The following is a 15,126-nucleotide window of genomic DNA, read 5'->3' as shown; positions in this document are numbered from 1 at the left end:
AGATGTTTATTAAACCTTTTAACAAAATCCAAAATATAATTCATGATTTGAAATTCAAGATTCACGATTTTTATTTGCCATATATGCATAGGCAGACAGTCCAGGCATATAGGAATAGAGGTGCCATATTATTTCGATAATTTCTATTTCTAGAGGCATGTCAGCCAAGACAGCCCCTCAATGTCCAGAGCCTTAAGGTACTCAGGGCGGATCTCATCCACCCCTGGTGCTTTGCCACCGAGAAGCTTCTTAACTACCTCGGGGACTTCAGCTTGGGTGATGGATGAGTCCACCCCCGAGCACTCGGCCTCTGCTTCCTCATCGGAAGACACCTCCACTGTAAACAGTTTTGGCAGGGCACTGCTTCCCCCTCCTGAGGCGCCGGACGGTTTTCCAGAATTTTTTCGAGGCCAACCGATAATCCCTCTCCATGGCCTCACGGAACTCTTCGCAGACCTGAGTTTTTGCCTACGCAACCACCCGGGTTTCAGTCCGCTTGGCCTGCCGGTACACGTCAGCTGCCTCAGGTGTCCCTCTAGCCAACCAGGCTCGAACGACTCCTTCTTCAGCTTGACGGCATCCCTTACTTTCGGTGTCCACCACCGGGTTCGGGGATTGCCGCCGCAACAGGCACTGGAGACCTTACGCCCACAGCTCCGAACGGCCGCATCGACAATGGAGGCGGAGAACATGGTCCACTCGGACTCAGTGTCTCCAACCTCCCCAGGGATCTGGTCAAAGCTCTGCCAGAGGTGGGAGTTGAAGATCTCTCTGACGGGGGATTCTGCTAAACGTTCCCAACAGACCTTCACAATACGTTTGGGTCTGCCAAGCCTGTCCAGCTTCCTCCCCCGCCATCGGACCCAGCTCACCACCAGGTGGTGATCAGTTGACAGCTCCGCCCCTCTCTTCACCCGAGTATCCAAGACATATGGCCGGAGGTCAGATGAAACAACCACAAAGTTGATCATCGACCTCCGGCCTAGGGTGTCCTGGTGCTCCTAGGATCATTCGGGTACTCAAGCCCCTCCACCACAATAAGGTGGCGATTCAAGGAGGGGATAAACAACTTTGTGTAATTATATGCTATAACATAGGGACCGGTTACACATGCACCAGAACTTGACCATACGCAAACATGAGGCTCAACTATGAACAGCAGCTTGTGTGTTTTCCCTTCTCTGTCTGATTTTCAGTTTATAAAATTACTGTAGTAAGGGTCAAGAAACATAGTGACAGTCAAATTCACAATAACATAGCCGTCATAGCAAATTTTAAATAGTTGTAGATTTGACACTAAGATGGGTTGGAACACTTTTGTTTTTTGCACACCCACATTCTGCTCCTCCAGCATACAGTATTTTAAAAAATGCAACTGAGGAGTGAGGAAACGATGGGTAAGTGCCATTATGATCCAACTAAGAAACATACAATTGATGTTGACATCTTTTACGGGTAGATTTGTGAGTATTGCAGTTCAAGATAAGGATATATAAAACTGTTCATGCATTGTGCTCTTAAGCTTGGAATAGTTGGTGGAGAGGGACAAAGCAGCAGCACACCTCACTTCCATTCATCTGTATTTGAGTTTTGCATTTGCAAACAATGTGGGCGTCTAGGAGAGATGGGCTGCCTTCAGGGACAAAGTGATAGAATGGAGTCTTAACTGTTGCATGAAAATACGTTTAAAAACGCGCGTATGTGATTGATTGTGTTGTTTTACAGGCTTACCAGGCGAGTCACTGAGGCACGTTATTAAATGACTGGGGGTTGTTTTTGTTTTGTTTGTTTTTTTTTTCCTTCCAATTTTGATGCAGCGGCAAAGACTTTTGGGCGTGGCAGGGTGCCACTGAGAAATGTTACCAGCAGAAACACTGGATTATGTACTGCTAAAACATCTAAATTATTGTATAGTTACACTTTAAAGTGTGTTGGAAGTGGTGTCAATAAACCTAAAGTACATAATTTGTGTGACACCACTAATACAAATGTTTGAGGTTAATCTTGGCAGAGTAAATTATGGCTAACCACACATACTCCACTGTTACTCAACCGACTAGTGACTTACATAATGCAGCCGCAGGTCCTGGCATGTCTCACCCTCAGACAGCTCCATCCAGTCATGAGTGAGGAGTCCACAGAGTAAAGTGGGCTGAGCTGTGAGCCCAGAGTTTGGTTACGCCTTGAAAAGCCAGGGTGTGGTCAGCTGAGTAAGGAGTACAGACGCCTTTATCCTTCCTCCTCTTCTCCTGCCTTCTCCAACCCGTGCTGCTGTGATTATGAAACGGCCTGGCTCACATCTAGGTCAAACCCTGCAGAGGGCCCGCGGAGAGCTAGACAGTATAACAACCTCTCTGTTTGTGTCTCTTAGATTATTACATTTTGTGAACCATGGCACCACCTCACCGTGGAGGTTGAGCGTATCATGTTTGCATTCCTCTCATTTTCTGTTGATGTGTTGCTTGCCGAGTGAGCAGCAGAGTCTCTTTAGGCCCAGACTTTCGTTTAAAGCACATGCTCACTTTGGAAAGTGCTTTTTTTTTTGGACAGGCAAAGAATTACAAGTAGCTATTGTGTGGTGGTTTTATCTGAAAGGTGTGGCTCCACCTCAGCCCACTGGGAACAGCTGTGCTCCATCCAAAATGGCAGTAAAACTCATAGCTGCAGTTTGTAGTATGGCTTTCATTGTTGTTATGTCACCATCTGTACATGCTTGCAATTTTAACTTTATCTGTATTATTCGCAAGGCTTACTCATCAACAAAGTTGTACTCTAATTCATGTATTCTTTGTGGAGCCAGCTAAAAGTATCCCTTTGCCCATCTGGGCAAACAAACAAAATGCCAGTTAAAGCACGGAATTTGTTCTTGTGTAATATTTAATGTAATAGATGACAGACGATGGATCTCCAAAACCATTTGCATGTACCCCGTCCCACAGAATATCCTACATTCCCATCACTGATGTGCAATCAGGTGATGGTTTTACCAGTCAAGATGTTTCACTGTGTTGGGAGTTGTTGGAACTACATAAACGCTCAGTTCACTCAAATTATTCAGTGGTGTTACAGAATGATGTCCTCACATCATGCATTGAGCTAAAACCTAACTTACAGTAGAGGGTGATGGTCACTAGTGTTGGGCTCCTCTCCCAAATGTAATACATTACTCATTACTCGTATATTACTCATAAAAATTAACATTACCTATTACTGTGTGTCAAAAGTAACTCATCACACTACTCGTCGCATAACAATTCCGTTACACCCCAGAGATTGGCAGTACCTTGCAAATGATTTCTTATTACGTGGGGGACTGCTGGTACCTGTGACCAGTATTTTTCCAAGGACCTACCTGTGCACCGAGCATCTGTAGCTTCTGCAAAGAGAGCCCCCCGTTTTCTGCTCAGTTTGGGCAGCTAGACGGAAACTCCTTATGTTAAGTCTGCTTTTCCAAATTACATGTTTGTGTGCCTGAGTACACATTTTACAAGTGCCTCCACAAATCGTCTTATAGATCGGATGAAATAAAGCAGTTGTGGAGTTTTCTAAAACGGTTAAACCCACTTGCATATGTTTACATTTTTTAAAGCAGTTATTCACCTAAGGTCATTGAAAGCAACGTCATGTGTAATCAGCAACCTGGCAAACGAGTTTCTGTACCTGCCTGAAAGCACGACAGATGCAGCTTTTCTTTGAGGCACAAGTTCACATGAGGATATCTGGAGGTGGAACAGGTGGGCAGGGTGGGGGACACAGCTGTGTATTAAGCAGACATTGTGTTGCTGCTTTTTTTTTTTTTTACTCTTCCTCTCAGTACTTGAAAAAAGATTCATCCTACCATTATACCTTTCCAGCATCCCAGAGAAAAATTGTTGTACAGATGGACACAAAGTTTTCTACAGACCGCTTTAAAATAAGAGAAAAAGTCCTTTGAGTGTTTGTGTTCAGGCAAAATGAAGAGAGTCTCGCATGTAAACATATCTTAACAGCCAGTGCACTAACAGCTTACACCCAGAAATTATACTGTCTGTGGTTTGGCTCTTGTTTGGCATCACTTGCAGATTACATTGCCCTGTACTCCTACAGAAAGCCACCAGAAAAACAGACAAGGTTCGGCCAGATGAGCTGGATGTGACCATGCTGACTGACGAGAGCCTGAGGGACAAACTGCTCAAACACGGAGTGGATGTGGGGCCGATTGTGGGTGAGTGCTCACATTAGCAGAAGTATGGATGTGCACTGCCAGTCAATGGGCACACTTTCCAATAGAATTTAATATTGACTGGTAGTGATTGTGGGTAAAGGCTTTAAATGACATCTGGCCTCAGCACATACATGACTGCAGTTCACACTCGCAGACTTGTGGTGTGTCGGTGCTGCACAGTGTACAGTGCCTTGCGAAAGTATTTGGCCCCCTTGAACTTTGCGACCTTTTGCCACATTTCAGGCTTCAAACATAAAGATATAAAACTGTAATTTTTTGTGAAGAATCAACAACAAGTGGGACACAATCATGAAGTGGAACGAAATTTATTGGATATTTCAAACGTTTTTAACAAATAAAAAACTGAAAAATTGGCCGTGCAAAATTATTCAGCCCCGGCAGGTCTGAGATACTGTTGTGGAGAAGTTTAAAGCTGGATTTGGATACAAAAAGATTTTCCAAGCTTTAAACATCCCAAGGAGCACTGTGCAAGTGATAATATTGAAATGGAAGGAGTATCAGACCACTGCAAATCTACCAAGACCTGGCCGTCCCTCTAAACTTTCAGCTCATACAAGGAGAAGACTGATCAGAGATGCAGCCAAGAGGCCCATGATCACTCTGGATGAACTGCAGAGATCTACAGCTGAGGTGGGAGACTCTGTCCATAGGACAACAGTCAGTCGTATACTGCACAAATCTGGCCTTTATGGAAGAGTGGCAAGAAGAAAGCCATTTCTTAAAGATATCCATAAAAAGTGTCGTTTAAAGTTTGCCACAAGCCACCTGGGAGACACACCAAACATGTGGAAGAAGGTGCTCTGGTCAGATGAAACCAAAATCGAACTTTTTGGCAACAATGCAAAACGTTATGTTTGGCGTAAAAGCAACACAGCTCATCACCCTGAACACACCATCCCCACTGTCAAACATGGTGGTGGCAGCATCATGGTTTGGGGCTGCTTTTCTTCAGCAGGGACAGGGAAGATGGTTCAAATTGATGGGAAGATGGATGGAGCCAAATACAGGACCATTCTGGAAGGAAACCTGATGGAGTCTGCAAAAGACCTGAGACTGGGACGGAGATTTGTCTTCCAACAAGACAATGATCCAAAACATAAAGCAAAATCTACAATGGAATGGTTCACAAATAAACATATCCAGGTGTTAGAATGGCCAAGTCAAAGTCCAGACCTGAATCCAATCGAGAATCTGTGGAAAGAACTGAAAACTGCTGTTCACAAATGCTCTCCATCCAACCTCACTGAGCTCGAGCTGTTTTGCAAGGAGGCATGGGCAAAAATTTCAGTCTCTCGATGTGCAAAACTGATAGAGACATACCCCAAGCGATTTACAGCTGTAATCGCAGCAAAAGGTGGCGCTACAACGTATTAACTTAAGGGGGTTGAATAATTTTGCACGCCCAATTTTTCAGTTTTTTATTTGTTAAAAAAGTTTGACATATCCAATAAATTTCGTTCCACTTCATGATTGTGTCCCACTTGTTGTTGATTCTTCGCAAAAAATTACAGTTTTATATCTTTATGTTTGAAGCCTGAAATGTGGCAAAAGGTCGCAAAGTTCAAGGGGGCCGAATACTTTCGCAAGGCACTGTACACACAGACTCAAACTCAGAGCATCGTGGGGCCCTCTAACAGCATAACTAAGGGAAGGCTCAGGGTCACCTGATCCAGCCCTAACTATAAGCTTTATCAAAAAGGAAAGTCTTAAGTCTAATCTTAAAGGTAGAGAGGGTGTCCGCCTCCCGAACTGAGACTGGGAGTTGGATCCACAGGAGATGAGCTTGATAGCGAAAGGCTCTGCCTCCCATTCTGCTTCTGTGGACTCTAGGAACCACAAGTAGACCTGCACTCTGAGAGCAAGATGCTCTGGTGGGATGATAAGGCTCTATGAGGTCTTTAATGGAGACTTGTCATTAAGGGCTTTTTATGTTAGGAGAAGGATTTTAAATTTTATTCTGGATTTTACAGGGAGCCAGTGGAGAGAAGCTAATATAAGAGATATGATCTCTTGCTAGTTCCTGTCAGTACTCTGGCTGAAGCATTTTAGATTAAGGCTTTTTATGGAATTATTGGGACATCCTGATAGTAAAGAGTTACAGTAATCCAGCCTGGAAGTAACAAAGGCATGGACCAGTTTTTCAGCCTCACTTTGAGACAGGATGATCCTGATTTTAACAGTTGATTGTTGGGACAAACAGCTCGGAGTCGACCCCTGACCTTGACAGGAGAGATCTAACCCAATGTATGGTGTGTTCCCCTCCTAAACAGCTCACAGACCTTGAGGAGGGAGCTTGTCTAAGAGGGTGTCAGCAGTCCAGTCCAGTGATGCTATATGTAGTTAAGGGAATGAAACAGTGACCTGGCTTTCCTTCCCCATGCTGTGCACCCCAGAGTGACCCCAGATTGCATGCCCCAGCTCCTCAGCTGGGGCATGCACTCCTAGCTCGACACCTGAAGTCGACTGTAAAAAATCTAGGGGTGATGTTTGATGGTGACTTGAGGTTTGACAAGCAGATCAACTCAGTTGTGAAATCTAGCTTCTTCCACCTGAGGCCGCTAAGCAAGGTCAAGTCATTCCTTTCTTTTAATGATTTTGAAGTTGCAATTCATGCTTTTATCACTTCTATACTTGATTATTGCAATGCTCTATACTATGGTTTTAACCAGTCCTCCCTCACTCATCTCCAAATGGTGCAAAATGCTGCTGCTCATCTTTTGACAAATACTAGGAAATTTTAGCATATAACCCTGGTACTGGCTTCTCTTCACTGGCTTCCAGTCTGTTTTAGAATTGATTTTAAGTTATTGATTTTTGTTTTTAAGGCTCTTAATGGTTTGGCACCATTTTACCTCACTGAACTAGTGCACTGGCACAAAACTTAAAAGGTCCCTCAGATCTTCAAGCCAATTGCTTTTAGAGGTCCCTAGGGTCAGATATAAACCCTGGGGTGACTGTGCTTTTACTGTTGCAGCCCCTAAATTATGGAATAGTCTACCTTTTAATGTTAGATCAGCTACTGACCTCAGTACTTTTAAATCATTACTTAAAACTTATTTATTTGGCTTGGCTTTTAATACAGATGCATTCCTTTTAACTTCTTTTAATTTAATTTTAATTTACTGAATGTATGTTATGTGTGGCTGTGTTGTTGTGCTGTTTCATTTTTATTTGCACTGATCTTATTTACTTTATTCTAGTCATTTATTGTGATTTTATTTTCCCATGTAAAGTACTTTGGTCAACTGGATGTTGTTTTAAAGTGCTATATAAACAAATTTGATTTGATTTCAACTCCTGGTTTGTTAATGGTGGGGAAAGATGACTGGGTAAATAAGACAGTTTGATAGAAAAAGGATGATTGTAATAATAAAATAAAAGAAAAAACGAATAAAACAATTTCAACCCTATAAGTACAATATATACATATGTATGCAGATATTAACACCTATACTTGTTAATGTTTGTGCAATAAAATCTTCGCTAGTAAACAGCCAGTGAGAATAAATTAACAAAACACCTGCTAAAAGAAGCATGAACTAGCAGAGAAACAAAAATGTAAGCTTTGTCTACCGTCTGTGAGCTTGTTAGGCTAACTGTGGTGCTGTATCCAGCGCAGCAGCTTTACAGTCCTCTTTGTGGCCGATATCATCCTCGCGTCTCTGTCCCTCCACCAGCTATGGTCGATTCAGGCCCACTCCAACACATTAACCATTCAGCATTTTGTCAATTTAATATGGAGGCAGCAGCATTAATGTTATTTCTTAAAAAAGAACCGTGGCCTTAAACATTCGCCTGTGCTCAGTCTCATGAATACCCCTAAAACCAAATGCAGGCATAGAGCTCTGTACACTCTAGAATTTATGTTTCTGCGTAGGGGGAAGGCGTTATGTTAAGGATGGCTCCAGTACATCATTGAGCGACGCTTTCTGCCCTGCCCAGAAAGTCCTGAACTCAAAGACTATGAAACGGTCTAACGCCACAATTCAGCACTACACAGTTCTCAGTCTTTTCATGTTTTTGAGCAGCTGTTTTCTAATGCTGATAATGTGTTTAGAAACAAATAACTGATTTTTGCTTTACCCTGAATTTAATTTCCCTATATGGTACTCTAAATGTAATTTAGGGCTTCCTGCAGGTTTTTTATATTAAAAGTGTGAGGGGGGGTTATTTGGTGACTCTGACGGCCTTAGCATATGAATCACATCATTTTATTCTTCATCAAACCAGTCAATGACCCCTCATGTCCTGATCTTGGGCTCCTTCATCCTGGAAGAGACCATTTATTCATTCAGGTCACAACTGTTCATGTCACGCACACAATGGAACAGACCAACAGCGAAGTGTGTGCAACACGTAGCATCTCATGTGTGCCTTGAGCGAGGCACATGCGACTGTACCAGTCACATGTTCACGTATTCTTTGGAAGCATTTGGTGTACAAACAGTGTATAGAGGAGCCTACAGAAACACTGGGGAACAGAAACTGTCCAAATCTCCTACAAATGGTAAACAGAGAGGGAATTACTGGCTACACATGAAATGCATGTATATGTACAGTGTATCCAACCTGTGGTAAAACACAGCAAATACAAACTACACACACTTCAAGCAGTCAATAATGCACAAATGTGCCAAAGAATGAGAGCATTCATATGGAAGCTCAGTATACCAGTTAAATTTTGCTTATGCTCAGTAGGACTGATGTAACAGACATTCTTCTGTTTCCCTTAGCTGTTGCACCTGATTGATTATATTTGAAGTACAAATATTGCACTTCACTTTTAGTTGGTTTGTTAAAAACAAAAAGAGGGGGAGAGAGGAGGACCTTATGTCTGCTCCAGGCATGTGTTCTCTTCTGGAAGTGGTTGGTGCACAAACGGTGCACAGAGGAGCCACAGAAACACCTTGGAGAAGGGGAAACTACGTCCACATCTCCAAACAGTACCCAATGAGGGAGTTACTGGCTCCACATGAAATGCATGTATATGTGTCAACCTGTGGTAAAACACAGCGAATACAAACTGCACACACTTAAAGGGAAACTGTGTGCTCAGTAGTAACTGACATTCTGTTTCTACTACCTGTTGCACCTTTTCATATTTGGAGAAGTTCAAATACTGCACTTCATTTTTAGTTGGTGGTTTGTAAAACAAAGTGAGAAAGATGGTATGTAAAACCTTAATATGTTTAATTTTTATTACAATAAAATTTTTGATTAAAGAAAAGTTAAAAAGGTCTGCGTATGCTGTTGATTACAGTTCTTAGAAAGATAATCAGATCAGACTTTTTAAAGAAATCTGAATCAGCCAAGGAAATTGCAATTGGTGCATCTCTAAACACATAAGCACAGAGAATTTTAAACCCCAATATTTTCCCAAGAATTTTAATAATGAATCGGGCGGCCAGGCTCAGCTGCTGTACACCTTTGCCCTCTCTGGTCCTCACAGGCCCATCAGGATGGTAAACATAGTACTCTGTGCAAAGTGCTGATATGACTTAATGATTTCTAGTGCTAGGGCTGACTTGTCACATCTTGTGCAAGTTTAAATGAATTTCTCCTCTCTGCTCATTCTCCCAGCATCCACCCGTAAGCTGTATGAGAAGAAATTGCAGAAGCTGTTAGATGACGGTCCTGCACAGCCACCACTACCACAGCTGGTCCTCACTGAGGTACAGGTCAACTACAATGGCAACTCGGAATCAGACCTCTACAGTGACAAGGAGGACGGTGAGAATAGTGTTACAGCAAATTCTGAATACATGTACAGGACTTTTGGAAACTAAAGATTTTTCTCCTTGTAATGTTATTACCTAAAATATCCAGTACTCAGGGCTTCCCCCCTAATAGTCGAGTCATTAGTCAGAAAACCTGTCAGTCCACTGAGACTCTTCTAGTCGGGCCTTTCTTTTTATTTGAATATATTTTATTTCTGTCAGCCAGTGTGCATTACAATAGAAGTTAACCCCAGTCCCCATTAGTTTGTTGCTGCCTTTTCCTCGTTTTGGGGCAGTAACTACAGTCTGTACAGTCAGAATTAATTTACCGATAGATATGTACAATTGATATTTACAGTAAGATATGTAGGGTAATGTACAATATAAAACAGACTATTCATTTACAAGTAATGGATAAGGTACATTAAGCTTATAGATGGATAGAAACTTTATTGCAGACTCAAGGTCCAAACCTCAACAACAACAAGCAATAAAAAGAAACAACAACAATAAAAACAATTAAAAAAACAACACAAAACAACCAGTCCACTACTATCTCTGTAAGAGGCAAGTATACCAGTGTCTCCAGAGTACTGATGTATATCGCATGTCACTATATGCAGTGTTAGTCAACAATAAAACAATGGTTTTCCGAGCTATTCAAGCGACAGATAAATTTATACATCAGGTTTCTTAAAATAGCTGATAAAATAATAACTCGTAGTGACACAAACAATTCACTGGCACTCACCCATCTTGGCCTTTTCAGTAATAGTCTCAAGACACTAGTGCAATGGGATGAAAACTGTCGGGTATGCTGCTGTTTAGTCAGGTTTCCGTGAAAATCATAATATTGCAGTCCACAAGTCTCTTACTGTTGATGATGCGAAGCCGCATCTTGTCCATCTTGTTCATCAATGGTCGCACATTGGCGGGGAAAATGCTGGGTAAAGTGAGCCTATACGGTGTTAGCTTTAGCTTAGCTCTAACTCCTCCGCGCTTTCCATGCCTTTGTTTACGATTTCGAAGCCGCCTGCAAGCGCTTCCGCCCCGCCGGGTTGAGTGCGTAGTCTCCGGTGTTTTGGAGATTTCAGGGGTGAGTCGAAGATTGGAGACAAAGCTGTTGGAGTGGTGTTGACCGATATCCAAAAGTTCTTGTGGGTGTTGGATATCAAGATGAAGCTATTCTGCACGAACAGACACAAAATGAGCAGAAGAATCATTGCGAAAACTGGGGAGACGCGCCGCCATCTTGGTTATTGCGTCATATGCAGCTGTCTTTTATTTATTTTATTTTAAAAAAACATTTTTTGCTTTTTTATGCTCAGAAATATGTTATTGACACTCTTGAAATTTAATGTCCATTGATTTTCTGACAGTCTACGCTATATATATATGTGTGTGTTTTGTGGTATTCAATGGCAACCGTTACGTCATCACCATCAAAGACACTAAACTGATCACAAGAGAACGTTGCTTTACAGAGTTACACTAACTGGCATTAAGTACCACAGAGAAGTTGTAATTTGATTTTGAGAAATTATCAGCCTTGAGAAGGATTTCAGTTATCTACTGTGTAACATTGCAAGTTTGGTTTTGCTATGGAGTGTACACAGAGTACTAAGAAACAAACACAGAGGAGGTGGAAGAAAACTAAGGTCCAACAGAGGAAAACGCTGAAACCTTCATTACCTTTCTGTGATAGTTCCATGGAAGGCAAACTAGGGTGTCAGCAATTGACAGCCTCTACTGAAGGTGAATTGAACACTATAAAGAGTGGAAAGAAAACACCGAAGGCCACAATGACAAAACCTGAAGCACCGCTCAACAGATGCCATCTACAGAATAATCAGCGGAGGGCTGCTCTCCAGTGGAAACAGGAGAAAGCCTCCCTGCTTGAAGAAATTGAGGAATGCAGAACCACCTATGAGATTAAGCAGAATAATCTACTGCAACAGAATAATGATCTCAAGGCCCAGCTGGAGCAACTCAGTTTTGAGAATAATCAGCTGAGGGCTGCACAGAAGGAGGCAGAGCAACAGTGGCAGGGGGAGAGGTGTTCCCTCCAGGCAGACCTGGACAAAACCCAGAGGTGCTATGCTGCCCACCTAGAGCAGCAAATGAAAGAGAAAGAGGGGTTTATGGCTAAAATACAGATAGTCATAGAGAAAGCAGAGAATGAGCACCTGCAGTGGACACAGGAGAAAGCCTCCCTGCTAGAAGAAATGGAGAAGGGCAGAGCCTCCAGTGAGACTCAGCACAGTCATCTACTGCAGGAGAAGAATGATCTCATGGCAGCACTAAAGCACACCGAAGAACAGGTTGAGTGTTGTCAGATCCAGTGGCAAGGAGAGAAATCCTTCTTTGTTGGTCAGTTCAACAAATATAGAGAGCTCTCGATCATCCAAACAGATACCCTGAAGAAGGCTCGTATGAAGTATGAGCAGGAAAAGGCAATGTACCTTCAGATCATACAGGACCTCAAGAGTACCTTGCAGAAAAAGGAGTAGGAGTGGGAGAAGACAGAGAGCTCTATGAACTCCCAGCTGGAGCAACACAGTCTTGAAACTAATCAGCTGAGGGCTGCTCAGAAGGAGGCAGAGAAACAGTGGCAGGGGGAAAGGTGTTCCCTCCAGGCAGACCTGGACAAAGCCCAGAAGTGCTATGCTGCCCACCTAGAGCAGCAAATGCAAGAGAAAGAGGGGTTTATGGCTAAAATACAAATAGCCATAGAGAAGGCAGAGAATGAGCGCCTGCAGTGGACACAGGAGAAAGCCTCCCTGCTAGAAGAAATGGAGAGCGGCAGATCCTCCAGTGAGACTCAGCACAGTCATCTACTCCAGGAGAAAAATGATCTCATGGCAGCACTAAAGCACACTGAAGAGCAGCTTGAGTGTTGTCAGGTCCAGTGGCAAGGAGAGAAATCCTTCTTTGTTGGTCAGTTCAACAAATATAGAGAGCTCTCGATCATCCAAACAGATACCCTGAAGAAGGCTCGTATGAAGTATGAGCAGGAAAAGGCAATGTACCTTCAGATCATACAGGACCTCAAGAGTACCTTGCAGAAAAAGGAGCAGGAGTGGGAGAAGACAGAGAGCTCTATGGGGACTCTAATTTGCCCTTAGTATGTAAATGACAAAATCTTTGTCAAAGTTTTACATCTGTTTAATAAACGTATTGATCTCCAATTATTACATTATTCTGGTTCCTTGTTTTTCTTGATAATGACATAATAATGTGAGGGGGTGAAAACGATGATCCACAGAGTCATTAAACATGCCTAAAAGTAAGGGTGATAAAAGATTCAATTAGCTGTTTATAAAAAATCAGTGGGGAAGCCATTTGGGCCACCTTTCATTTTCTTTATAGTACCAGATACTTCCTCCAACAAAGGCGAGAATCAGGTCACTATGAATCAACAGTAGGAAATAACAATGAGCCAAACATTTCCTGAGAAGAAGAAGACGCTCGATTTGTGAGTTATTACCAGTCAGTTAACATTTCTGAATCACATGATAACATTGTTGTTTCATTCATATGTTGCTTGAGACAATTTTAGACAATTTAGTTTTAAAAACATAGCAAGTGTGGTAAGCAGCTGTGGCTGATGAAGTAGAGTGGTCGGCGCCCAACTGGAAGGTCGGTGGTTTGATTCCCGTCGTGCTTAGTCAACATGCCGAGGTCTCCTTGGGTAAGACGCTGAACCCCAAGTTGCTCCTGATGGCCATTGGAGCGCCTTGCACAGATGGGGCCACTGTTTGTGTGTGTGTGTGTGTGTGTGTCAATTAAAAAAAAAAAAAAAAAAAGAATGGATGACTGAAATGACAAAGTATGAATAGTCACATTGAAGAGCTGACTGACAAAATTCTTATTCAGGTAGAGTCCTAGAAATAGTTTATTAATTCAATTCAGCTGTATTTGTATATCAGCAAATCACGACAACAATCATCTTGGGGCACTTTACATGGTAGGGTCTAGACCTTACAGTATCATAGTGAAAACTGACAAACCCCACACCTTTAGCAAGCCCTTTGGTAAAAGTGGAGAGGAAGAAGTCCCTTAGAAGAAAACATCCAACAGACCATGCTCTTGGTGGGCAGCCAAATAAAAAATATTTGATATATTACACACTTGGGTGTGGTGCTCTGTCATTCACTCTTTAATCTGATATTATGTATTTCCACACTGGGGAATATTATTTAGACAGACCACCAATGGGTTTGCATCTTCTAACGACATTTGTGTTTACATTGACAACCACTTTCCAAAACATGTCATAGCATTTTCGGATTCCAACTTGCAGAGACTAAAATCCTGTTCCAGAGAGATAGCTGACACTGTTGACCAGTTCATGGCCTTTTAGTCTTCTGACAAAACAGTGTTCTGGCAGTGAGGGTAATGCATCTGTTACATGCGAAAAGTCTTGGACTTGATAGTATTTTCATAGGTATTCTAATGCTGAAGGTTAAAGCTTCCTCTAAAATCATTCCATGGTGAGCTTTCTCTACAAGTGGGTTTTCACTGTACTCAAATTAAATGAAATTAAACTAATGGCTTCCTGGAGGGTAAGAAAATCTGTTATGCCTTGAAAAGTGATTGGCGCTGATTGGTAACAGTTTGTTCCTCATCACTAAAATGTGTAAATCTCACCTTTTATTGTCTGTATCACAACCTTATGCCAGAATTGGCAACAGAAACGGAGCCTGTGGCAGAGCCTGAACCAGTGCCAGTAGTGGAGAGAGTGGTGAGGAACCGAGGGAAGGCACCTGTTACCACACGCACCCACAGCAGCCAGCACCACACGGTAAGAAACGGCACTTCAACAAGCCAGCCCCACAACATCACTCACTCACAGGGAAAAGTCAGCACATCAGTCCATTTACATGGTGACACAACTCTGGTAACTGCGACCAGTTACAAAAATGTTCTTGTTGTTTCTGTCATCACGGTCATAGTTTGTTTGTGCCAGATCTCTTGTAACTTTTTTGCTGCATCTATTGTTAATGTGTTGATACAGATGCGTCTGACAGCAAACAGCAGCTGTTTTCACTTATGTCTATAATAGCAGTAGTTTGGATGTTGACAGTGTGACCATTTCAGTGCTTTGTTATCCACAAACCTGAGTGATAAAGGAGCTGTATATTTCCTTGTGAAATTGTAGGTTTGAAAACAAGTTGTAGCCAC

At 42.4% G+C, this 15,126-nt stretch overlaps 2 protein-coding genes across 2 annotated transcripts in view; both read left to right on the top strand.

The window, feature by feature from the left end:
* Positions 1–15,126, top strand: part of tmpoa (thymopoietin a) — a 32,576-nt gene that overhangs the window by 7,118 nt on the left and 10,332 nt on the right. Inside the window, exons 3-5 of the mRNA XM_020608226.1 lie at positions 4,087–4,204; positions 9,806–9,955; positions 14,625–14,746. Of these exons, the coding sequence (XP_020463882.1) occupies positions 4,087–4,204; positions 9,806–9,955; positions 14,625–14,746 (390 nt within the window). The remainder of the gene's footprint in view (positions 1–4,086; positions 4,205–9,805; positions 9,956–14,624; positions 14,747–15,126) is intronic.
* LOC109964695 (serine/threonine-protein kinase TAO1-like) lies at positions 10,425–13,128 on the top strand. The gene is made up of 2 exons (XM_020608193.1): positions 10,425–11,930; positions 12,498–13,128. The coding sequence occupies exons 1-2, from the start codon at positions 11,544–11,546 to the stop codon at positions 13,065–13,067; spliced, it is 957 nt and encodes a 318-aa protein (XP_020463849.1). The 5' UTR covers positions 10,425–11,543; the 3' UTR covers positions 13,068–13,128.

This window comes from Monopterus albus, unplaced genomic scaffold (genome assembly GCF_001952655.1).
Source record: "Monopterus albus unplaced genomic scaffold, M_albus_1.0 scaffold92.1, whole genome shotgun sequence".
Taxonomy (NCBI): domain Eukaryota; kingdom Metazoa; phylum Chordata; class Actinopteri; order Synbranchiformes; family Synbranchidae; genus Monopterus; species Monopterus albus.
Note: the sequence above shows the minus strand (reverse complement) of the source record. Positions and strands in the feature narration are given on the sequence as shown.